Genomic DNA, 27,211 nt, shown 5'->3' with positions numbered 1-27,211 from the left:
CCTATAGCCATTGGACCAATCATTGTTCCCCGATTGATCATGTGACAGCGTGGTAGATGGCAGCACTAGCACCTGTTTATAGAGCAGAAGTGAAAGCTTGAGACATCAGTGGCGATTTGCCACCGTATGTACTTCTGCTACTGGCAATGACAGTTCAATATTAAGGTCTGTCCACACTTTATACACAAGGGTTTATGTACGTCGTTGCACGAATCGGAAAGCACTACAAACTATAGCTCCATAGCATCAACACGAACTGCAGAAACAGTTAATGAGATTAACACCGGTACGCATTATAGCGTGTGAACATATCGATAAGCAATTGATGACGACCCGTTAAGTGTACAGTAGCAAGTACTTTGACCGTGTTATATAATATTGCATGCGATTGAAAACTGTGGCGTGCTGAATCAAGAAGAAGGTGACCAGAATGTTCCTGAAGTGAAATTATAACAGCCGTGTTTTAATAAGCAAGAAGTCTTTTTAATTTATGGAATGAATAATGAGGAGTGGTAAAGAGATGTTTATTCGAGTGAAACACAGCCGCCATTAAATATCTATCACTTTCAGCCACAAGTGCAGAGATGTCGAACTGATTTTACGGAAGACGTGTCAGAATTTGTCTTTCCTGGACCAAAGGGAGAAAATATAAATTCTTAAACGGGTTTCGTAAATATAGGTATGCTGCTCAAAACTAGAGTACCTGGTACATCTTTTTTGTCAAAACTATAATGAATATTCAAGTATATATATATATTTTATATATATAATATATATATATATATATATATATATATATATATATATATATATATATATATATATATATATATATATATATATATATATGGAATGCCTTTATTTTTATTTATCTATGTGATATTTATGACTGAACACCTGTACTATTTTGGACATTTTGTGCGTATATATATATAGAGAGAGAGAGAGAGAGAGAGAGAGAGGCGTGACTTCATAAAGCACGCCCCAGTCGAGGGCGCCCACATGATTATATTTTGTGTGCCAGCATTTACCCATCAAGGGTATTTCGAAGAACCATACATAACACCACGCCCCTTTATATATATATATATATTCACTGATATAGGTATTATTGACATAATGTATTGAGTGGGTGGACTTTGTAGTTGGGTCCAGAAAGGCCCAGAACATGACAAGAGAATTTAAAAAAAAATACGTCGAAATATCATCACTATACATTCATCACCGAAGTAGGTCCACTTGCGACCTTACTTTTCGTGTTGTAAAAGAGAGTAGAGTAAACCTTTCTGAAGATGTAAACTACACAAGATAGGTTCAATAGGAGTTATATGCTATAATTAATTATTCCCTTTGGAAACTAGTTTAAAGTCTTCTAAGTGCCTTGTAAAGTTGCTCTAAATTTGACTGTCGCAGGACAATTCCCGAAGTTTTTGCAAATAATCCCGTTTATGCTAAATCTATATTTTAGACTGCAAACTTTAAAATGGTTGATCGTGATAAGATTGCAACTGCCAATGTACCTATTGCCATTGCCCTGCCACATGGTGTTTACACAAGTCCGCACGTAACAACTGTCAGTCTAATTTATCGATCTTTCACAATTTGATATGGATTTTCAGTTATCAACTTGCATGCCCACAACTGCACTCCGAGTATATAGCCATACATGACACCGTATAGAGTCACATCCAATCAAGGAGAGATCGAAATAGTGCATAATCATATCAGATAAGACTAGTGTTTCCACTATATCACGACGGGGGATACTATTTTACTTCAGACATTGTTTCTAGGTGTGAATTCAAACCGAATTTTGGGCGTGATGAGATTTCAGAAGACAGTCATTTCGCGTAAACGGTAACCTCAAAAAGATAGGCGGCTGCATATACAGGACGCTTTGCACCTATTCGCTATATCCATCTTTGTTACACCTATAGGGTTAGTCTGTCATACAGAAACAAATATATCCAAGAAAGCCCATGCAAGTCTAGATTATCTGGTAAGTCTAGATTTCCACAGATCCTGAAAATGAAGAAAGTCTCAGCGCTCCTTTTCATTGTATTTTTTAATTTTTTATTATGAACTGTTCATTTCAGAGACTAGTTGTTCGTTTACACTGAGGGTATAAATTTTAACAAATGCTACACAATGTTATTTGAAACCTGGCTAGGAAATTCACAGAAATATCCATTGGTCAACCAATAATGAAATTAGCTGTTAAGGCATGCATGTCCTGACTTAACTGAGAAAGAAAATAAGGGAGTCGAGGACCGTAGAGACTATAGCATCTGTAACTTGCAGGAGACGCCGAGAAATCAAAGAGCTCCTAATACTGCTGCCTTATTCCTTATTGACTGGATTTCTGCAGCGAGCCGACGCGTTGCGCCGCTCAGTGTAGCGCCCCCCTCCAGAGAGACGAACCTCTTCACACGACTTCCAGGACGGCCAAGGAACGGTTGATGGCCCCACCAATTGGCGAACTTTCAAATTGAAAATTTGCCATTCGAGGATTAGGTTCTTTTTGAGGCTGATTCATGCGGAAAATTAACCTGCAATCTGTATTCAGAGCGGCATTCTCTATGAAGTGATGCTTGACTGCATACGTCGGTGCTCAATAAATTCTTCAAGTAAACGCACTTGTATGCAGCACTGCATGACTATAGAATCTGTTCCACGCCTGGATCTGTGGGTATATGCATGTGCAGACGAGTTCTTGCTATGCAACCCTTAGATTGAAACTGTTTGATTTCTTAAAGAATGGCATTGCTATACAATCGTGGCACCAATTACACACCTCATAGAGACTTTTCCCAGTGCACAATTAAAACGGTGTGTACTAATCCATGAATGTGCACGTACGACAAGCCCTCGTTACAAAAGACGCATGGCGGTCGGGGATCATTATTCATGCATGTTGTGTTTGTCAGCGAAAGTGTAGTCAATAAACTGTTTTGTTCAAAGCTAAATGGTTCCGTTATGTGTAATATGAGTTCTTATGACTGGTCTGCTTAAACGGAGGATGGATGGTAGAGAGTCATGGCAGCACTCCTCATAGGGTGCCATTTACCACATTACATTTTATGTGAACCCAAATTATCTGACATTCGACAATAAGCAAAATATATCCTAAATCAAAACATGTGAGGTAAACTTTAAAAGATCAGAAGTCAAATTCAAATTCAAAGGATAATTTGACCAGAGATTCCCCTATAACTCTTACCCTCAGACAACACCCGTGGTTACTCCGGTTAGGACTATGGCACGCAAACAACTTATGCTTGGTATGAAAGGCGACTAAATACAAACTTATGTCCCATTCTGTAACTATAGCAACGCTACACGACTTGCGTGGTGATATTTCTACCAATATATGACACGGATGTGAGAACATACAGCAAAACATTACTATGTGTCTCGCACACGTAAGTTTCACGCTTAAAGGTGTCCTACCGCGGTCACTACGTACACGTGTTCTCTTGGGTACAAAGGAAATGAATTGTGAGACACTGCAACAATCAGATTTATATATAAGTAATGACACGGCTACGGACTGTTGCCTTTGTACGCAGCAAAACGTATTTCATGACGTCCAGACTTGAATGTATAACAGAAGATGGAATAGTTATGTGTGTTGTATGGCATTCCCTCGGTATAGCGTGCCACGTGTAGACTTCAAGGGGTCACATTTTCAAATGCAAACATGCCTGCGGATTGATTGATGGGTCAATCGTAAAAGTAATTGTAGATTAACAATCCTTCTGTTTTAGACATCACATGGGGCGGCGGGGTAGCCTAGTGGTTAAAGCGTTCGCTCATCACGACGAAGGCCCGTGTTCAATTCCCCACATGGGTGCAATGTGTGAAGCCCATTTCTGGTGTCCCCCGCCGTGATGTTGCTGGAATATTGCTAAAGGCTTGCGTAACACATTCTCACTCACTAGACATCACACAAAAACCTGAGTCAGTTTACCAAATAATTACAAGGCAGTACCACAAACAGGGTCTGTCACCTTTGGAAATGTGACAAAACTATAGTTAACTAAAACCGACGAAACATTGGTCAGTTTTACACAAATAGCGCCTAACGCCCAAGTTAACCAGGAATCCAACATTGTATACGGAAGGATGCTTGTCAGGAAGAGCCCTGAAAATGACCCCCGGCCTGGAAGGCCAACATGTGATGTCAGCAACACCAGCATTTGCCCAGAGAATCCATTGTGATGACTGAACGTCATAGTATTACCTCAGTGGGCATTTCTCATAAATACCTTAAATTATCACCGAAAAGCACAATCCTTCTCTGAGACCGAGCATGAAAGGCACACGTGTTGCTACAGTTGGCGAAATCTGGGTTGATCACCTCTAACCTGAGTTCAAACAACAAATCAAAACCATGGAAGCATTCCACGTCACCACCATGAAGACAAGGACTGTCCACTCAGCTTGTAACGAAATCACTTCCGTGTTCTGGGATACCGAGGGTGTCACCATGGCACCATCTTTCCAAAGACCAGACAATGCACGGAACATATCACGGTGTACCTCATAGGCATAACGGGATGAAGGTGTCGTTGGAACATGGGTGTGCTCTTCCATCAGGACAATGCGCCAGTGAACAGACCAGTAATTGTCATGACAACAATCCAACAGTGCGGCTTTCAACTCCTTCAGCACCCAGGTTATTCTCCTATCTGTTAGGCTTCCATTTGTTCCCCAACGTGAAAAAAGCTCTATAACAAGAACTCATTTGACTCGACCGATGACGTCATGGCAACTGTTGATGCTTCTTGTACAGCCGTGAGAAAAGGCTTTTTCGATACTACCTTAAATCCTTCCAACGATGTTGTCTAAAGACTACACATGTGGAAGGTAATTATGTTGAAAAATAAATCATTTTAATATCTTCACCGGGACTGCACGTTTTAAGCCCTCTCGTTAATGAACGGACAAATTAAACGCTTTTGAGGCCATAGGTTGAAATTAAATAAAAAGGGGATTGATTTAGGTTACCGGATGTTTTTCAGTGTCTTCAGTTGCTGTTTTCACAGTGTTTTGTTAGCTGTCATTTCAATTTTGAAAATGTTCTCGACTTGTGTTCTATGTTGAAGTATTAAGCCGGGTTTCCATGTGCGCGCAGAGCGTGATGCGTATACAATACTTTATACTAAAATAGTAATAGCGGTTTCCATGCACGCATAAAACATGATGCGTGATACGTTGTGCGTAGTGCGTGAATTTGCTTACACTCAAAAAGTGTCCGAATGCGCATCACACAGCTATACGGAGGCCGGAAGTAAGGATTCTCAACGGGTGGTTTTCATTGCACACACACAAGGAATTCGGTAGCCGATATACTTCTTGAACAACTAGTTGAACTCGTTAGATGCAATCTAGCCATCTAGGAAGAACCACAAGGATGTTACGAACATATGCAATATTTGGAACGCAATTACAAAGAAACTTCAGGAAAACGATGACGAAGAAAGGACTGGTATTTTGAATATATCATATCATGTTAAGTTGCAAAGTTCCGTTTTGAATATACGTTAATCAGCAATTTGATTTCGCACATCACATAGCCTTTATACACGTACACATGAAATGGGACACTACGCACACGTAATACGCACTACGCATCACGCAATTACGACAATACGTACACATGGTAACCTAGCTTTAATCTCAGGGATGTACAGTATTGTACACTTTCCCAAGCATGCACGTTTCTTTCTTTCCTTTTTCGTCAATAATCCCTGGGCTTAAGTTTTTATAAAACATATTCAATTAAGGCAAGCAAAGTCTGTAACGTCAATTCTTTTTATTTAGCGACCCTGCATTATGCTTATATACATGTTTAAACGATGTTATTCGGCAGCTTGACTCCTGAGAGTTTTCCAGGACTTCAGTCCTGCCCCACAAAGAAGCACATGTGATACATGTGGTCTCACCTTAGGCAAGTGAGTTTGTTCAAAATTGCCTCTGTTCACCCAACAGAAAACGGGTACCCGATGGGATAAGTCATGTGACGATTAACCTTCTAGCGCTTCACATGCAGCTTGGGTTATCCGCGGGGTAATAATGATAATCAGATTGTGACTGCGCACTTTAAAGCATGCTTAGGCGTGGATATATGCGCGGTACAAATATGCTGTTGTTATTATTATTATCACTTATATGTCATGATAAAATGGAGACTGGTCAGTTCACTTAGAGCATGGGTAAACTTCCAGCTGATCACTCGAGGACTTTCAAACAATGGTCTCCAGATACGCCATGTCACCTCCCCTGCAGCACAGTCGATAGGTCCTTTGGTAGGCAACCAGAAGCTGGATGTACTTGGGAGACACGCAACTTCTAAGCGTAACAAATTCTTGTTGTTCGTGAAGACGCTACATTGCTATTTCTTGTGCCTTCATCAGGTGAATAGTAAGTAACCACGTGAAGGTATTATTTCGTTGGAATTCTGCTAGTTTCCTGAAGTGTTATCTTCGGTTAGCGACTGCATGATGTGGAGTATTTTGGTGTACTTCTTTGAGTGGCACTAAAAGGTTGGCGTTATGAACAAGGGGGTAGTTCTATGGATATACAACTTATTACAATATATTTCCGACGTTTCGGTGTAGATGCTATTCTGTTAAAAATTGTATAGCCATAGAACTAACACCTTGAATGTTGATTCTAGCACGACATTGTGTGATACTCGATTCTGATTGGCTGAGAGCTCATCAAAACCGTACTTAAATGGCTGCTTAAGACCGCTACAAAGTGGCCGATTCACCGCGTATGAATACAATGAACTCGTTGACCCTATTGTTTGTAAACAAACATGTCGGACATCGGCAATTTCTATCTCGGCAGCATCTTTGGTGTTTTTGAAGTAAAAAGCGAATGGTTTGAAGAAGAATTTCTTGACCCTAATCCCAGTGAAGAAACTACGAAGCTGGAAAATCCGTCAGCAGCGCAAAAGCGACAGTATATTCAAACCGGGTCCAGATCTACGTGTGTTGACGTCGACAACACACGTCGGCCCACACGTCATAACCTGGGCCCCGTTCCTCAAAGCGATCGTAGCGCTACGACAGTCGTAAGTCTATGTTAAAGTATGGGAGTTACGGCTGCCGTAGCGCTACGATCGCTCGAGGAAACTCGGGAAGTCCCACTCCAAGATACATAGCGTCCTAACCTGACCGCTTCTTCCGTCCCGGCCATAATGCCCAGTCCTTCCACTTCCACTGTCCATGTATCCCACATGAAACGTGGCATGTCAGGTCCTTTCCAAATTGGGAATAGTAGGGTGGTTATCAACAATTATTTCCGTGAATAAAGTTAGCGGCGACTAAACTTATCGAGTTCACGGCTTGAATTTGGACGAGTCGATTGTCATACAGTAGGGGGGAATCAATAATTCTCTTGAGAAAAATCAAATAATTGTACTTGCTCACAGTATAAACTGTATTTTTTATTTATGTATGTTACTTGTTACAAATACAAGCATACTGGTTCCTGATTTTATTCATTACACAACCTGTCCCTCAACGGGACGATTCCAAGCGACTTCCAGGAAAAAGGCCCCTTCGCGCCTTGTCTTCTTGCGCGCCAAACAGTCGTGCTAGGTTATAGAATCGGGTCTTAAATCAACGATAAAGGACCGCAAAATTGAAAACAGAGTAGTTTTATCTTCTAATTTGCTGTATCAGCAAATACATATATATCGTGGTTGATTGTTGATGTGGTGTTCCCAAAAGAGCAGATTGCACTTTACTTTCCAAAGCTAACATGAATAACAGAATGAAATATCTATGTTGCCAAAACTGACATATTTACCCTTTTGAAAAAAACCCACATCGTTATTCCTTAACACGCTATCAAGTTGAGAATTAGTCTGCAGCAACCCATGCTTCTCGATTAACGTGATGGGGTGGTCAGGCTCGCTGATTTTGTTGATGCATGCCATCGTATCACAGTGGATTGATTGATTGATTGATTGATTGATTGATTTTATTTCGGAAACGTAGGCCATGATGTTCATTGTGTTAGCCACTGGATTGTTTGGTCCAGACTCGTCCGTGTACTGACTGCCGTCACGTGATGATATAGGAATGCAAGGAGTAAGGTGGCCATTAGGAGAGACACCAAGACCTCTTCCTTCCCAGCTGACTCGATCTACTCTTCTGTGACCTGACGCCTTCCTTGTCATATTATTTGGTTGAAATCCTTCTCGGCTCTATGTTGTCAGGATAAAATAAATTCTTTTCATCAATTTTTAATTAAACAGGCAAATGAGTTACATCTACAACTATGACATTATGAAAGACCTGGGGGCACAAAAAGCACGAAACAATAGCCGAGGGTACATCACAAAACCTGTAAAGCGTTCGCTCGTCACGCCGAAAACCCTGGTTCGATTCCCACATGGGTACAATGTGTGTGTGGCCGAGATGATTTTATATTTGTTTTGTAAATATTTTAGAAATATGTTTTAGGCCATTAAGTGCCTGTACAAGCTATAACACGTACACAGTATACAGAAAGTAACAATAGATTTACCCCAGCAATTATATAACTCTTAACTTCACCATAGCCACTGTCACTCTAATGACAAGCGCATTGCATTGTCTGCCTTGTCCCATATCCTTATTATGTAAGTCTCCTTGCCTACAGTTCAACTTTATTTCATCAAGCAGTTGTCAGATACTACTCTTACAAGTCAGAGGTCTTACACATGTTATGCTGAGCAAATAGTTTGGTTTTTTGTGGACTGAGTGGCTGTGGACCTCACTTCTATTTATGTATATATATAAGGTCAGTTTGTGTTTTGCTTTCATATTTATGTATTTATATATATGTCTGTATAGTTGTATATGAATTAAATGCATTAAGTTAATGCATTGATAAGATATATTTCTCTGTTGAACCAACAAATTAACTTGCCATTGAGTGTGTGTTATTGACTAGTAGTTCATAATTAGTATATAAGTATATATAAAAATGTTCAGATATTCTACCAGCTTTGAAGGTATATAATTTCTCTTTTAATCCATGAACTTATGTCCTATATTTTTAAATTGCCATTTTTCCTGGTTGCTCATCATTGTGTAACATTTGTAGAATATCCCGATTGGACACTGCCAACTTAATAAGCTGCCAGCTCATTGCCACACAGTGGTAAGTCAGGTGTACATATTGTATATATTGACTATATATCTTGACAATTTGTGGAGACAGTAATGTGTCGGCTTCCTAAGTATACATTGTAATCTGCACGAGTTAATCTATTCAGTTTAACTGTATCTACTGTTCCCTTTTGTATATAATTCATAGATGTTATGTGATATGGCTGGTGTAATTAATTTATCAGATATTTTAATAGTATTTTTATATAATATTTACAGAGCTGGAAACTGATTAGTAAACTTTGTTTACACAATAAAGAGATTGCTGTCGGCTCACATCCCAGTAGCTGTTCTGCGTTATTTTTCCAACTGGAACCTCGCCCGCTGCTACATTTGAAGCCCATTTCTGGTGTCCCCCGCTGTAATATTGCTGGAATATTGCTAAAAACTCCCTCCCTCCCTCAAACACATCAGTCTCCACCGATTGTACTTGAAACGATATGCGATCATGCTTGAGGAAAGTCGAAAGTAAAGATTATACCGTTTAAGAGTATGCGTGAAGTGTCAGCCTTCACATGATTAGAGCAAAATAGTGTATATTACCCAGATCAATATGACTTACTTTATACAAAATAGTGTATATTACCCATATCAATATGTCTTACTTTATGCACAGAATAATTCAAGGGAGAGTAAGATACCCATCGAGATGTGTGTTTTTACCATATTAGGGGATGGAGTGACCCTTTGAAAGAAAGGCTGTTATAACTTCTTTTTTTAAATTACAGAACATATCTATACACAGATCTAAACCTATAGTTTGGCGTTTAGTTGGGGTAAACTTAGATGCTAAAGAAAGCAAATGCATCGTTAGCTTCAAATGTGTTTTTGCCTGCGAAAGGCTCTTCGCGGGACAAGCCTAAAGTCGACAAGAGTAGTGTCCCCTGTATCTGAGACTATACCCACGAGCAGCAGCGTAATTTTCCCAATTCATTGCGATTTTCTCTATTCATACAAGCAAATGAATGTAGATTTTCTCTATTCATACAAGCAAATGAATGTAGATTGTCCAACAAACTTATAAGTAAATGAGTCATGTTCATCACTGGATTGTCTGGTGCAGGCTTGACCATTGCCGCTTCATACATAGCTGGAATATTGCTGAGTGCGGCGTTCAACAACATGCAAACAAACAAAATAGTTCTTGGTTGTTAATGAACTTAAATCAAAATACAAAAGTAAACATTTACATTCTCATTTACTCGTGTCACCTGGTAGACCTAAAATATAACACAAACATCAATCTGTAATTAGAAAGTTGATATAAGGCATTATGGGTTCATGCAGATCGACACGTGTTATATTTTATGAATTCCCATTTGGGTTCATGCAGCCCTCCTGTTTTCGCGCAGTCGTCCTTGGAACAACCTCATTCAAGGTTTAAGAGCAACTTGTAATAAAGTCTCATAAGCAAACCTTATTTAAACACACCATACAAAAACATAATGTCTTGAGTTACAGTCAACGTGGAAAGCTTATTTCAATTCCACAACATTACAAATTCTGAAACAAATCCTTATTTTCTAGATATTATTACTGTTCATTTAAGCATAAAATCTTTGAAGGGCATTTGCAGTGGAAAAAACAGGAAAAGCAAGATTTTATGGATGTCAACAATAAAGAAGTTGACATCCATAAAATCTTGCTTTTCCTTCTTTTAAGCATATTTTGCGGAGGGAGGTATATTTACAGGACAGAGCATTTGCTCAATTGAAAGATTAATTCTTCATAATTATGTTACTTCTTTGTATGCAGTCGTCATTCAGCAGGTGATGATAACAATCGGAAGTGCTTGAAGAGTATACGCATCATCTCGTCAACGAGATTATCTGAAGGCAAACGGAAACTGCCGATTGTGTGTTTGAAAACGAGGCTACATTCAGAACTGGAAGAAGCCATGGCTGATTTTGACAACGAAGGATATTCTGAGAGAGATCAGGATGTTAAACCTGATCGCCAAAGGTAAGTTGAGGATAAAAACATACTGTAGATATATCTGAGCCCCAAATTTGCACATTTCATGTATCTGAAGCGCTGAACATGCTAAATTGCGTGCACGAAAATTGGAGCACTCCACGCTGACCAGACCAACTTTGAGACGCCGGCCTAACAAAGACCATTTCTTAGTTGCCACTGAGGTATTAGATGAATTGATTGTTTTAGTTAGTTAGTTAGTTAGGAACCAGATCAAGGTGCACATTGTGAATTTCACCAAATCGGTCCTAAAGTTCATACCATCGTGCAACGAAAATATTTGTAAAGGGGTGCTTGATCAGAAAGGGCTTCCAATGATAGAGTTTGAGATAATGTACCGAAACGTTAGGATCGGAGCTACATGAGATATCTGTGACTCTGCTGTCTGAGGAGGCATAACAGTAAGCTGCACCAAGTAAATTGCAGTCGGCTAGAATGCACTTTACCGGGCGCAGCCCTCGCTGCTCCCTTTACGATCCTTAGGGTTAGGGTATGGCACCCTTTACGATCCTTAGGGTTAGGCACCCTTTACGATCCGTAGGGTTAGGGTATGTCACCCTTTACGATCCTTAGGGTTAGGGAAGGGTTAGGGAACCCCAGCAACGCTAATTAATGTGCGTCCGTATGCACTTTACCGGGCGCAGCCCTCGCTGCTCCCTCTACTGCCTCTACGATCCTTAGGGTTTAGGATTAGGGTATGATACTCTCTACGATCCTTAGGGTTGGGCACCCTTTACTATCCTTAGGGTTAGGCACCCTTTACGATCCTTAGGGTTAGGCACCCTTTACGATCCTTAGGGTTAGGGGTTAGGGAAACCCAGCAGCTCTAATTAATCTGGTAAAGTGCAGTACTCCCGTTTTGGCTAGAATGCACTTTACCGGGCGCAACCCTCGCTGCTCCCTCTACTGCCTCTACGATCCTTAGGGTTTAGGATTAGGGTATGATACTCTCTACGATCCTTAGGGTTGGGCACCCTTTACTATCCTTAGGGTTAGGCACCCTTTACGATCCTTAGGGTTAGGCACCCTTTACGATCCTTAGGGGTTAGGGAAACCCAGCAGCGCTAATTAATCTGAAAAAGTGCGCCCAGTAAAGTGCAGTACTCCCGCAGTTTTAACTAATTTCTCTGGGAAGTTTTATACCCCAGATTATTTTCCCAATGTTCATGTTAAATTCATTTTCATGTATACCTGTACAATGCCGTACGGTAATTCCGCACAACACGGCAACTATCGTCTCTTAATTTTTGTGGTTTACGTGACTAAACATACTGGTATGCATCATATTTACCTAGAAATATAAGTCTTATTGACGACTATAAGATTCTAACGTTGCATTATGTCATACGGTTGACCTTACCGGCGTTTTGATGACATCGCTCGCTGTCCGGTAATTCTGCGCAGCAACTGATGCGCTTAACATCCAGCTGGAGATCCAAAGTATAGACTGACTGACTGAGTTTAGTTTTACGCCACTTTTTTAGCAATATTCCAGCAATATTATGGTGGGGGACACCAGAAATGGGCTTCACACATTGTACCCATGTGGGGATTCGAACCCGGGTCTTCGGCGTGACGAGCCAACGCTTTAACCTCCGAAGTATGGAAGCATATTTGGGCCAGATTATTTTCAAAAATCACTTCATCAATGTAAGGAAGAGTGTTTCATATTAAATCCAACTATGAATAATGAAGAATAAAGGTTTAGAAATCTGAAGAAAACGAATTTTCATATAACTGTCAATTTATCTGTCAATTACTGCTATTTACTTACCTTTAGTGATTAAAAGCCAGTCCCTTGTAGAAATGTCCCGATTTCAAGCGTAAATGTAGTAGCAGACGATTTTACCTTTGATACTGAGTATGCTATTGCAGGTGCGCAGAATTACCGGAAGCGCGTAATTCCCGGACTCACTTGTATATTTTCATTATTTGTTTTCTGATTCGTGTTTTTTAACTGAATCTTTGATGCCAAAGGATTATAACTTAGGGACTGAAACATCACCATGATCACATCTTTAATGGTTATTAACGTATGCTACTCTTATAATAAAATTCAGGGCGGTGGGGTAGCCTAGTGGTTAAAGCGTTGGCTTGTCATGCCGAAGACCCGGGTTCGAATCCCCACATGGGTACAATGTGTGAAGCCCATTTCTGGTGTTCCCCCTGCTGTGATGTAGCTGGAATATTGCTAAAAGCGGCGTAAAACCAAACTCAGTCAGTCAGTATAATAAAATTCACAGAAACGTACTCTTTGTCAACTAATTAATATTTTGCTTTCTTCCCAATTCCAGTCTGCGACGGTCTAGGTCAAGGTCACCAGTCAGGCGGTCCCGGTCCCGTTCACCAAGACGAGACCGCGATAGGGACCGTGAAAGGCGTCGTCCAGTCAACCTTATCTCAAAAAGAGTCATCATTAGTAATATTCCATATGAGATGAAATGGCAGGATATCAAGGACTTGTTCAGAAAGGAAGGTCAGTCTCAGGAATTAAAGTTTAACATGAACATTTATTTGAAGTGATTAAGCAATTACAGTTTGAATGGCTAGTTAATTCATCATTTCATTAAACTTGGATCAGAAGAGTATTGCTCCTAAAATCTAGATGAAGTAATTAAAAGTTATGACTAACATATCATATGGCAAAATGGTTTATTAGTCATTGAGTATCTCCCAGTTACACTTGAAATTATTTCATTTCAGTTGGAGAGGTTGCATATGTTGAACTTTTTGAGTTACCTGATGGGAAGCCCAAAGGAGTTGGGTAAGTGTTCTTTTTTTTTTCAAATAGTTTTATTCAGTTCAAGAATATACATATATTAACATAGTCTTTATATACACCACATTGATTCAATCTAGATACATTTAAATGTCAAATATCTAAATGTCAAATAAATTTTCACGTGTTTATACCAAAAGATATACTGAGACTGGAACTATTGAAGCATGTGGAAAAGGCGCATTACAAATGGCCATTATTATTAATGAAAGAGATACTATTATATGTGAAATGAAGCATGGAAGTCATACTCATTATACTTTCATCATTTATCAAATATTTATGATCCCCTGATTCAAATACTATAAGAGCAAAGCTCAAGGACTCTTACTTTATAACAGTGAAATAAGGTGTCACAGTGACATAACGGTCTAGACTTGAGATAAATGGTAATTTCTTTGTGCAACTGTAAAGAGTAGAAAGGTGCAGAATGGTTGCCTGTTAGAAGCATTAGACTAGTTCATTTGTAACGTGCATTTTATGTTCAACTAACATTGATGACATTTGGTTTTCCAGTGTGGTGGAATTCAAAGACAAGGAAATAGCTAGGAAAGCTATTGAAACCATGCACAAATACAAACTGAAGGACAGATTTATGGTTGTCCGTGAGGTTTGTTTGCTCTTTCACAAAATTCTTCTTGAATAATTCATACACACTGCAGCTTATTCATTTTAGATATAATCATTTTGTAGTTCCAGTATAACCATAACTGTTTGTTAATGATTGATACTGCCTTTCAGATTTATTTTTTTAAAGAAAGTCTAATGGACTTATTTCTCCAGTCCTCAGTCTGTATGTACCTGTGTACATTTTCTCTAAGTTTTAAGGGCGGTAGGGTAGCCTTGTGGTTAAAGTGGTCGATCGTCACACTGTAGATCCAGGTTCTATTCCCCACATTGGTACAATGTAAAGCCCATTTCTAGTGTTCCCCAAATCAATATTGTTGGAATATTGCTAATAGTGGCATAAACCTAAACTCACTAAAGTAAAATAGGGCTGGTGTGGATATGTTTATATATATGTGGATATACAAACTGTTTCTGGACATAATGATTGTTGACCTCAGTGATTAAGTTTTAAGATGTCTTTCATATCTACTTTGTTTTTCAGGAACGTGAAAATGACATGAGGATGCAAGGAGGCATGGGTGGGGGTGGAGGTATGGGTGGGGGTGGAGGAATGGGTGGGGAGGAGGCATGGGAGGGAGAATGGGTATGGGCGGTGGAGGTGGTGGTGTGGAGGAGGAGGTGGCATGGGTATGGGAGGAGGAATGGGCGGGGGGATGATGGGAAACATGGGAGGTGGAAGCATGATGCCTCATGGAATAGACAACCAGACCCTTCAACAATTAGGAATTGAGGGTCCCGTCACCAACACAGTGTTTGTTGCCAATGTAAGTAGAAAAGTGTTAGAAAGTTGTCAATACATATTTTCACCTAGAAGGGCAAGAAACATGAAACGAATAAAGCATAGACATGCACATTAATTCCTAATTTTTCGGAGGCGACATTTTGTCCAGTTATTGTAAATGTTATAACATTTGGTTGGCTTATTTAGAAATAGTGAACAATTGGTATATATATTATATAGTGTAACTTTTCATACCTAACCAGAGTAATTGCTATATTCTTTGGTAGCTTGACTACAAAGTGACATGGAGGAAGTTGAAGGATGTGTTCAAACTTGCTGGTAATGTGCTGAAAGCTGAAATCAAAACTGACAAAGAGGGCAAGAGCCGTGGCATGGGGACTGTGGAGTTTGAGATGCCCCTTGAAGCTGTACAGGCAATTTGTATCCTTCACACTGGAATCTCTATTTGTCAATATGTAAAGCTGACTGGTCATGTTTATGTAAAACATGCCAGTATTGAGTCAATATTGACACCAGTCTCCAGGGCAATCTGGGACACTTAATGTTAGTATTTCATGCGTTATAACAAGTCTCAAAACATCTAAGTTTGAAGTTTGGTTAGATGCCCATAAAAGGTTGACTGAAAGGTTTTATGGAAAGTTTGATCACTGACGGATAAGAAAGGGATGATACTTTATGGATAACAACTTCTTTATTATATTATCATTATATTATCATTACATTTTCATGCAATGTTTCAGTATAGATTCTTATACCATTGTCATATGATATGGATGTTATGACAACATCACACCCTGCTCTTGTGTTACAAGTATATTGATGATTAGTGTACAGCTACTTTAACATGTAGTGGTTGTTCAGTCACAGTTGTCATTTTAGTGAGTTTTTGGTAATTGTGCTCATGGAGTATTGAATTGGTACTGATGGAGATGTGGACAGCTTCTGCATGTGTAGTGGAACCTGACATTTTCAGAGCAATTTTGTGAATTCTGGAAAACTTATTATTGCTAAGTAAAATTATGTATTAGAATTAAAATGGATGATTTTAAAGTGATTTGTTTCCCTTAACTATGTGAGCTATGTTTAACGGTCAAACATTGTATGAACGCAACATGGTGGTCCGGATGGATAAAGCAAAAGAAGATCAGCCTCCACCAATGCCCAAACTTCCACGTAAGTTCCTGCCATTTAAATCAATCATCATCATAAAATTCTTTTTTACTTTATGTAAATCCTCTCGAATATCTGGAAGAAGACTTTTAGTTCAGTTTTATCCGGCGCCACAAGGTGAGGGGTATATAGGTTAGATATCTGTCTGTCCAAGATTTTCTCAGAGACCTTTATAGATACGGAAACCAAATTTGATACATGTTTTCAGGACACAAATTCCTTGATGGAGTTCGAAAATGGAAACCGTCTTACAATTTGTTACAGTGTTATGGCCCTTGTTATGTGTTTCTTGACTTGGTTCCAGTATCCCCAATGGGAACAGATTTTCTCAGTAACCATTATCAATAGGGAAACCAAATGTGGTATGTGTTTTCAGGACTCATGGTGAAGTTAAAAGGAAAACTCATTGGTTCAAATGAAAAGTGTTTTCTGTTGCAGCTGGTTTGAAGTCAATTGGTATGGGTCTTGGAGCTGGTGGAATGCCATTGCATAATAATCCACAGATGTCCAGTAAGTCTCATTGAGCATTTTATTTTAACATTACAGATTTGATGATATATGTTTGCACAAAATAATGGTCCCCAACATTTGCTTTGTATGGTCCAGGTCACTTTCGGGAGAAACTTTGTAATATCAGTCCTAATGATGAAGTAAAGAGTGAATATATCCACTCAGCATTTCCTCTAGAACAAATCCTGCTGATACTACTGTAGAAGCCTGCTCTACACAATAAGATTTTACGTTAACATATTCTTTCTTTAAGATGTAGGATAGTTTGTGTGGATAGTTTGACATATGACATATCAATCCCCACTGTTAAATGTCATCAGACTGTATTGTCAGTGAGCATCCTTGTTTCATTATCATGCTTGTTGTGTTTCAGACATGGGAGGAATGGGCAACATGGGAGGTGGCATGGGGATGGGAGGAGGCATGGGGATGGGCAGTGGCATGGGTGGTGGGATGGGTAGTGGTATGACAGGAGGAATGGGTGGTGGGATGGGCACAGGTATGGGGGCTCAATCTCTGGGAGGTGGTAACATGGGCGGTGGTATGGGTGGTGGGGGAATGGGCAACATGGCGACAAGCATGGGTGGTCTTGGTAACATGGGTTCCATGGGTGGTCTTGACATGAACAGTGGGATGGGAGGTATGGGGGGCAATATGGGAACAATGTCAGGAGTAGGTGGCAGCATGGGAATGGGAACAGGTATGGGGAACACCATGGGAACAGGATCCATGGGAATGGGCACTGGCATGGGCAACTTTGGCATGGGGTCAGGCATGTCGGATAATTTTAGCGGAATGGGCAACAATAAGATGGGATCTGCAAGTGGAATGGGTGACTCATTCAACAGCTCAATGGGTATGACTGGATCAATGTCTAACATGAGCGGAATGTCGGGCAGCAACATGATGGGCGGGAGTAGCATGGGCGGCGGCAACTGGGGCTCCAACTCTTCCAATATGGGAGGTAGCAGTATGGGATCAGGATACAGTGACCGAGGGGATAAGTCCCGCTCAACTAGACCTGATGCCTGCACAGTTATTGTAAAGAATGTGAGTATCTAGATTTGTCTTGGCTATTTCCATTCACAACACTAATGGGCTTTGGAGACTCACACACATGAAATGAACAGAAGAGTAAGAAAACTTTATATAGCTGAAGTTTATAGAGCCAAGCAATCCTTTTAAGTCCTTACGTTAAACTGAAAACATAACTTTAGGTTTACTTTTTCAGCTTCCATACTCGTTTTCATGGCAAGCACTGAGACAAAAGTTCAAGGGTATTGGTAAGAAACTTTCTGTTGTTGGTATTAAAATTGATGTTATAATCATTAACATAATTCAGATGGTATTGTTTGTAAGCGATAAAGCTGATCTGTCGTTGACATTTCTGAAGAGCCAAGGTGATTTATTTATAGGTGATGTGAAGTTTGCAGAGATTGAGAAGGAAAATGGTCGATCAACTGGAGTGGGTCTGGTTCGGTTTGGCAATGCAGATGATGCACAGAGAGCTATCTGTATCCTTTGAAATTTACTTTGAGTCAGTCTGCTTGCATGTAGATCCTAAATCATCTTGTATTATGTTTAGCAGATTTTAAACTTAAATGTGGGCAATGTTTATAATGCCAACTGGTTTCCAACATTATACTACTGGATCACTTTGGATTACAGTTTTGATAGTATTTTGCTTAATTAATACCACAATGTGTTACATGAGGACACAGATGCTGTATGTCTTGTTTAAGATTGTTTTCAATTTACCCCTTGTTCAAACCAGGTAAGTGTATTTTGTAAGTAACTGTTGTTAGACCTTGACCCTGTTCCCAGCAACCATGAATCGAGCTGACTGTGATGGCCGTGAGATCTGTGTGCGTCTCTACCAAGGCTGAATATGTGAACCCAAATCACATGTACGTACCCCATGGGTCATGTGACATCAACATTGATATAGCAGTTCAGTGGCATATTGTTGCTGATTCTTTCTTTTGGGCTCGATTTCCATGTGCAAAGTTGTGTTTCAGAAACATTCATAAGAGACATTGGCCATTGTTTTTGAAGCAAAGAATTGCTATAAATTTCTGAGGAGATATTATAACCTCACTGTATTCATATTGTACTTACTGTACTCATTCAGTCTATAGTTCTTCAGTCTTGTCTCATTGTTAGTTATGTGCAGTGAATATGATGATCAGGATCAAGGTTTGATACTAATTTCAGTCACTGAATATTTTCATACGTCTAATATTTTTTATTATGTCATTAGTAATTACTTCAGTGGTTTTTATGAAACAATGTATTGTCATAAGGGATTAATAAATAATGTGAAAGGATATAAGTTGAATTCAAATTTTATTGTGGAAATCGCTTCCATTGCATGGTTATCGGCATGGGGTTAAATCAGTATAGATTCCTGGTTATCAGTGTATTGATTATAGACACTGGAAGGGGCTTGGTTGATGAAGAACAATTTTCTGGCAATAAAACAATGATCTTTGTTGGTCTCTATGATAACTAAATTGATTCAAGTCTTGAAAGCGAGTGTTGTGTGTTCCTTTGCATTTTGTAATACAGGAAAATGGATTTGAAACCAGTTCATTTTCCTGGGTTGCTTAGCTATCAAGACACTTTTTGACTCAAAAAGTAAATGTCAGTGGTTTAATCTAACATTTGTGGTGACAAATTTTGAAATTTTGTTACATGCTGTTTGGGTGACTGATCATTGGCTGCTTCTGTTTTGGACTCCTGGAGATTCTGGATGTACTTTTGGTGGAATGTGTGGTCAAGTATACCATGAATGGTCAGCAAAACAGTCCACTCTTTGCCTTAACCATGGCCTGAGAATGTCATCACTGCTGAGAAAGTTGTTCAACTATGGGGAAGGGATGATTTCTTAGTTCAAGAGAACTGTTTTGTACTTAGTTATTCAATGCTGTTCTTTAATGCGTCTATGTTAACTCGTTCAAGCGATAAGATTGAAAGGAATTGTAGCAGTAGTTTTATGCTTAGTAGAAAGACACTTAAGATTTTCAGGTGGCAATTCTCGTCACGATCAGTATAGAAACTGCTTCAGATTAAGTTGTTTTTGCTTGATAGTGTTACTCAGTGATCCAATGAGAACTGTAGTTATTTTGATTTATACTGCTGCCCACAGAGACCGAGAATAGTAGCAGCTAGCAACTGGATATATATTTTGTCAGGAATAATGTGTCTGTTTTACTTTCTTTTCATATTGCAAGTTACTATGTACATGTTGAATGAAGCACCAATCCACAGACCATTAGGTTTCCATATTGGTGGAATTTTCATTTCTCAGAACAATAACCAATCGTGACACTTTTGTGATAAAGGATACCATTTGGGTATTGAAAGTGTTCACTGTGTGTGGATAGTCATATTCCTTGAGGAACAGCACTTGGAAGAGGTGTTTGGCAAATGTCAGTGGTCGATCATTTGCCAGTTAATGTGGATTTGGTCATATGCTGTCAGACAGTTTACATGCTTTTCAACGTAGAGTTGATTGTACAACATGGCGGTTGGATGTTACTGTCTTCCTCTGGTGGTGGAGTAAGTATGTCTTGGTGAGGACAACTTGTTCCTTGCTGTGTGTCATGTTTTTTGTCATGTGTGTTATCAGCTTAAACATAATAGATGCTCAATTGTCTTTCAAATGTTTGACAGTTGCAAGGTTTTCAGTAATTTATTGCTATTTTGTCCTCCATGTTAATTTCACTGATAAACGAGGTAAAAGCATTGCTCATGTTGTATAACAATTTTGCTGTGTATCATTGTCTGGGATTTTGACATGAGAGAAGCAGTATTTTAACACCATTATCAGCTGTTGTCTAGTAACATCTAGAATATCTTGGCTTGGCCTCCTGCAGTAGATGTTGTGTGTGTCTTTGACATTATATGAAATAGAGGCTGGGTAGACACCTGATTCGAGGGAGATTACTTGGTAGACAGCTCATTCAAGGGAGATTACTTGCTCAATCAAGGGAAGGTATCCCTTGCACCATGTGATTGTGGAATCTTGAGGCCGACATCAACATCGGAGGAGTTGTTTTCCAAGTTACAGGCAAATGTGTTGATTTCATTTTCTTCATTGCTTTGTTCATAAATATTTTGGTCACTGCATCAGTTGTTATAATGCTTGCACATTTGTAACCTCTCCTCTGTTGCATCTGTATTGGAGGTAATGATTGGGTTGTTTCCGTCAATTGTTCTCCTTCCCATGTGAAGGACATGTTATCTTGTGCAAGCCAGCCCGCAATGCCTAATATTTCTAACTTGCTTTATGATAATAAAAACGTTTGTCATTTCACCCTGTAATTTGTAAAATGTAATTTCAAATTAAATAAATATATGATGGATACTTTATTAAATGGTTCAGTTTAATCATTTGTATGATTCATCCTTTTCTGAAAGTTCATGTGTAAAGCATGTTTTTCACACTTGCAGGTGAGTACAGAAAGGTGATTTTTTCCTGACCATGGAAAGTTCAGCTATGGGAGCAGGCTCTGTCCAGGTGAGCTAAACAGTCTCTAGAAGGTGTATAACAGCCATTACAAACTGCATGATCACATAATGATGACTCATCAGGTGGCTGAAGAATGTGTGACCACAGTAACCATGGAAACTGTTTCAGATGTGATAAGCTTTAAATGGTTCTGTAACGACAGCACAGGGATGACATGACCCTGATAATTAGAAATAGGGCTGTAAATCTTAAGTTTGTTAGTGACTACAAATTTCATGATATTGAATCGTTACTTGAAGCAACTTTGTAACACTATTGTTATGCACGTTTGTAGGATGGTAGAGTGTAAACACAAAACCATTCCATTAGAAACAAACGTACTGAACTTGCCTGAAACATTTTTGACTATACTAGTTTTATACTCTTGCTTCATGGTGGTATTTCTTTTCAGGGTTGATTGTAAGGTTGAAGAATGCCTTAGATTAACAGATAAATCCTGTTCAGCTCCACCAAACAAAGCTGTGATCATTCAACTGATGTCAAACGTGAGTATTCTCAGTTGTACTAGAATTCTTAAACCTGTATCAAAATAGTTAGTCTAATACAAAACTGGACCACCAACCTACATGTGTCTTCTCCACATGATCAGTCAATAGAAATGAATATCAAGGTGTTCATTGTATATTTGGACTTTTGTTTGTAGTTTGTTTTAATAATTAATAGTAAAACTTTCATGCAATAATGTTTATGTTGATACAACAAAATCATGTATCCCCCCGATAGCTAACTAGTATTGTTTTCCCTTTATATAGACTTCATTGCTTCGGTACTTCAAGTCCTTTATGTTTGACAAATTTTCATTTACTCATAACTTTGTACTCATGACAAACATAGAGTGGTGGGGTAGCCTAGTGGTTAAAGCGTTCGCTCGTCGTGCCAAAGACCCGGGTTCGATTCCCCACATGGGTATAATGTGTGAAGCCCATTTCTGGTGTACCCCGCTGTGATATTGCTGGAATATTGCTAAAAGCGGCGTAAAACTCACCTCACTCATGACAAACACAAGGGTATACCCTTTTTCACATTTATATGGTTTTATCAGATGAAATATTTGTATGTTTTGCAGAACTCCAGGTACTATCACATGCCCCAAGACAGGAGCTTGAGGTTCAAGGAAGTGGACGACTGAGAAGGAAGAAATCAAATCTTAATGATTGTAACATCATCAGTCTTCATTAAACACTTGTACACATCAGTCATGTTGTGTGTTGCTTCAGCTGGGATACATGATCAGTTTTCTGTTCTATGTCTCCCTATTGCTGATACAAATATTTCCTAAATATGGCTTGGATAGAACAGTAAGCGTAAGAGGGGACCACATGGATTGGATGGTCAGGCTTGATAACATATCACCAGCACACAAAGTCAATAATCCAACCCACTCAGCCATCGTGGCATCCAGGAAGAAATCTGACAACTTGTAGTCCAGATCACATAATGAGTGTACCCATCTGACAAGTGTAAACCACAGGCCCTTTGCGAGGATTAAAGATATTAAAAATATAAAACATTTGAGATGACCCCGGTGATGTATTGTACTGTGTAGCATTTCGAGTGGGGGGGTCATCTCAAATTTTTAAATTTTTTTCTTATCCTGACTCATGATCTTTTGCTTATCTCCCTTTCCTTTTCGAATGGTAGTGGAAGACTTGAATGCCTTGAAGTTCCCGAAGCGGACATAAAAATACACTCACCCACGAGTTACTGCCCTTTTCCCGCGCAAACAGTCATCTGACCATCCTTAAGTGTTACACTACCATTCGAAAAGGAAAGGGAGATAAGCAAAGTATCATGAGACAGGATAAGTATAAAAATATAAATTTTACTTGAAAAAGCCTGTTTCCTAAACCTACCTTGTGTCAACATTAGCATGTATGTATATTAACACAATTCTCTTACTTAGCATGTTCACTTGCTGAAGAACATGATAGAATATATTTCTTTTTTTTAGGGCATCATCCCACATACAATGTAGACATGATTAATAGCTACATATTGACAATTGGGATCAAAAGTATGGATCAAAAGCATATTTAAATATTAAGCAGCCTTCAAACGGCAAACTAAAGTTTGAAAACATGTTAAAATTTTAAAATTTGTCAAACACACTTTTTCACACGTCAAACTTTCATGTCATTTGAGCGATGCCATTTTGTAGGTAGAGTTGACCAGACGACCAAAACATCACGTGACAATTTCGTTGACTGCGATGAGTTGTTCCTAAACAACACACGTTTGACAACACTTCACACGTCAAACTTGAGTTTGACAACACCAAAGTTTTATGGCAAGCTGGTGAGAATAGAGACCGATCCTACTTCTTAACAACAGTTTGACAACTCTGAAATTGGTGTTGGTGGCGATTTGTTGGAATCTTCACTCTCAACCTCGAGTTTGACAACATGTGTTGTCAAACTTTAGTTTGCCATGTGAAGGCCACTTTAAAGCTTACAATACATTTTATCAGAACCATTATATCTCTCCATGTCAATATTGTATGAAATTTACAGTTCGTGTTGCACTGATCGCAACCTGTTATGTGTTAATTTCTAAACAACACAGTAGCCCAGTGGTTTAAGCGTTTGCTTGTCAAACCAAAGACCTGGCCTTGATTCCCCATATAGGCCATGAGCCAGGAGCTGAAAATTGACATGTTGGTACCAGAGGGAACAAAAGTTTTAGTGTTTTTTATATTCCTTTATGTCTCTACATATAAAAAATGTATGATGGACATCTCAAGTTGGTAGCTCAGACTCAGAACTAGGCTAAATCCAAGATGGCCGCAAGAAACACCAACATTTTCAGAAAATGTCAATTCCATGCTTTAGTCATGAGTAAAGTTCAGCAAATAGGTTGGATATGAAAAAAAGGAGGTAAAATGCTGCCAACATGATTAAAAGGATTTAATTGATATTAAGTTTTGTCATTTGATACCTTTAAATCATATTTTTTCCCGATTTTGTAAGAGTCAAAATTGTAAGTTCAAAGAACGTTTCCAAAAACTTCATTTAATTCATTCTCATTCTGAAGACAGGTCTTCGATTTATAAGAGTGAGAGCGCCTTCAAGTTCCTTAATTTGTGTGGTGATAGTCAGTGCCTTACCAATGGACCATGACATGCCGAAGAGTGACACTGATGAAGCTGATGTTTATGATGCGGAACAGTGACTATCACTACTCAAATTAAGGAACTTGAAGGAGCTCTCACTCTATCACAACACAAATTAAGGAACTTGAAATTAAAGACCTGTCTTCAGAATAAATTAAATGATAAGTTTTTGAAAACGTTCTTTGAACTTACAATTTTCACTCTTACAAAACCAGCACAAAATATGATTTAAAGGTATCAAGTAACACAACTTGATATTAATTAAATCTGTTTAATCATGTTAGCACCATTTTACCCCCCTTTTCTCATTTCCAACCAATTTGCTGATTTCCAACCAGTTTGCTGAAGCTTCGATTCCCCACATGGGCACAATGTGTTAAGCATGACTAAACTCAGTCAGTCAGTCAGTCATGACTAAAGCTTGGAATTGACATTTTTTGAACATTTTGGGTTTTTTGGCGGCCATCATGGATTTAGCCTCGTTCTGAGTCTGAGCTACCAAACCGTCATGGCCATCATACATTTTTATATGTAGAGACCATAACCACTTCAAAAAACATGAAAGTGTTTTGGTCCCTCTGAGTGGTACAACGTGTCAAGCCCATTTCTGGTGTCCCCTGCCGTGATATTGCTGGAATATTGCTAAAGTGGCGTAACACCAAACTCGCTCACTCACTCACTCACTCACGTAACAACACATAGCCACCACACAGTGTTAGTTTCAATGTCAGTACTATTACACAATTCTTAGGAATACGACGCTCTGACACTTGATTGCCTTAATTCATGAATTTTACTTCTGTTCAGGGTCAACTGAAATATAATTTTTGTCTTGTGTCGTCTTTCTTCCAAATAGTCTTCCCAAACCCAATCCGTGGGCGTTATCTCCCCTAACGTAAGCGCAGGAACTTAATAATTCTTCCTATGGCACACATGAACGCGTATGTTTACTTGTTCTCTGTTATAATTTACTCATTTTTCCAGGTTATTCTTTTCCATTTTGATATCAATATGGGTAAATCTAATGCAGCAAATGTATCTCAGCCTTCCTTTCGGGTACTAAATGATCCACAAGACCCCCATGTGTAATGATGGGAATGTTTAACCACGCCATGTTACTGTGCTTCCCAATGTGACCACTGCCCACAAGTTTCGCCTACAGAGGAATACCAGTGACTTAGCCATCAACCATGACTTTGACTTTGCAGCACAAACTTCACCTGGGGACCACAACTTGAATCTGCAGCACAACCTTGTACACTTACACCGGCAGAGGCTCAGCGAACAAGTCATGGTTCACGACTTTATCCCTATGCAGGCGTACCTAGATCAAGAGCAAGTTATGAATCAAGGACATTAGGAGGTCAGAGCCAGGATATCGAAGTTCCAACATTCTCCACACACTCTGCAATGGATGTTGCTATTAGGAACTCTTACATTTACGCAGGATGTTATATTAAGACGCAGACTGCATCTAAGATTCATTCAGAATTGCATCGAGGGAAACAGCAAGCCTCTGTCATCTTGTGTTCAATGACCTTGCATGGTGGGAGAACCTAACAACGTCATACATGGGAATATATTCAGAATCAGGATGTTTTTGCCAGATCGTCATCTCTTCACAGATGCTTCACTGACAGGATGGGGAGCTCATCTAGAAGACAAGAGGGAATCAGGTCTCTAGGAGAATCACCATTTCACATTTCACATGAGACGGCAGCAATATTATTAGCCATACGGCACTGGGCTCCAATCCTCAGGAATTCCTCCTTTCTAGTTGCCATGGACAACGCCACTGCAGTTGCCTATATCAATAGAGTCGGAGGAACCCATTATCAAGTGCTCATGAACTTACGAGAGCACTTAAATGGGAACAACCTCATATATATCTGTTTGCAACATCCCTCAGCAATCAGTCGCAGACTTTGATCAGTTCAGGCCCAAATCCACAAGCTTATGCAAACTTGTGATTGGTTACTCCTTTTCACCAACAGCGTCCATTCCACAAGTCCTAGCCAAGATCAGGAACCATCACATGACGATCTTTCTGGTGGTTCCCAGATCTACTATCTCTACTTGTAGACCAACCATTACGTCTTCATCATTGCCGAACGCTTCTCAGACAACCAAGGTCATGCAGGTTCCGTCGCAATCTGGATAATCTGCAGCTACACGTATGGAAACTATCCAGCGACACCTCGCGTGAGAAGGGAATTTGCCCAACTGATGCACAGTCAGTAGGGCTTCAACATCCGCTTTATATGACTATCAATGGGACCAATTCCAGCAGTGGCGAATCAGATCAGGAACAACCAATGTCTCTATAACGGAGCCGATGATTGCAGATATTTTGCTACATCTCAGAAAAGATCTACATCTGTTGTGTGGAACCCATGACGTTTATTGCTCTGCATTAGCATCTGTTCTTACTCTTACTTAACCGGGTACATATGGGAAAGATCCAGTTCTTACAAGCATGTTACGATCCTTTGAACTAGAGGATATCCGAAGTCAACGCATAACTACGAAGTGGGATTTGTCAGTTGTATTATCAGAAATTTTTCATCGTCGATTTGAACCTATGAAATAA

At 39.4% G+C, this 27,211-nt stretch overlaps 1 protein-coding gene across 1 annotated transcript in view; it reads left to right on the top strand.

Annotated features, from left to right (window-relative positions):
- The first annotated feature begins 11,021 nt into the window (after nt 1-11,021).
- Nucleotides 11,022-27,211, top strand: part of LOC124265719 (myelin expression factor 2-like) — a 36,295-nt gene continuing 20,105 nt past the window's right edge. Inside the window, exons 1-13 of the mRNA XM_046700530.1 lie at nt 11,022-11,135; nt 13,442-13,623; nt 13,851-13,911; nt 14,443-14,536; nt 15,038-15,110; nt 15,172-15,320; nt 15,565-15,718; nt 16,376-16,471; nt 16,907-16,978; nt 17,352-18,028; nt 18,210-18,261; nt 18,394-18,492; nt 18,803-21,500. Of these exons, the coding sequence (XP_046556486.1) occupies nt 11,071-11,135; nt 13,442-13,623; nt 13,851-13,911; nt 14,443-14,536; nt 15,038-15,110; nt 15,172-15,320; nt 15,565-15,718; nt 16,376-16,471; nt 16,907-16,978; nt 17,352-18,028; nt 18,210-18,261; nt 18,394-18,492; nt 18,803-18,864 (1,836 nt within the window). The 5' untranslated portion in view covers nt 11,022-11,070 and the 3' untranslated portion in view covers nt 18,865-21,500. The remainder of the gene's footprint in view (nt 11,136-13,441; nt 13,624-13,850; nt 13,912-14,442; nt 14,537-15,037; nt 15,111-15,171; nt 15,321-15,564; nt 15,719-16,375; nt 16,472-16,906; nt 16,979-17,351; nt 18,029-18,209; nt 18,262-18,393; nt 18,493-18,802; nt 21,501-27,211) is intronic.

Source organism: Haliotis rubra, unplaced genomic scaffold (genome assembly GCF_003918875.1).
Source record: "Haliotis rubra isolate DU_JTF1 unplaced genomic scaffold, ASM391887v1 Scf99, whole genome shotgun sequence".
In the NCBI taxonomy this organism is placed as follows: Eukaryota; Metazoa; Mollusca; class Gastropoda; order Lepetellida; family Haliotidae; genus Haliotis; species Haliotis rubra.
This window is presented reverse-complemented; position numbering and strand designations above follow the sequence as displayed.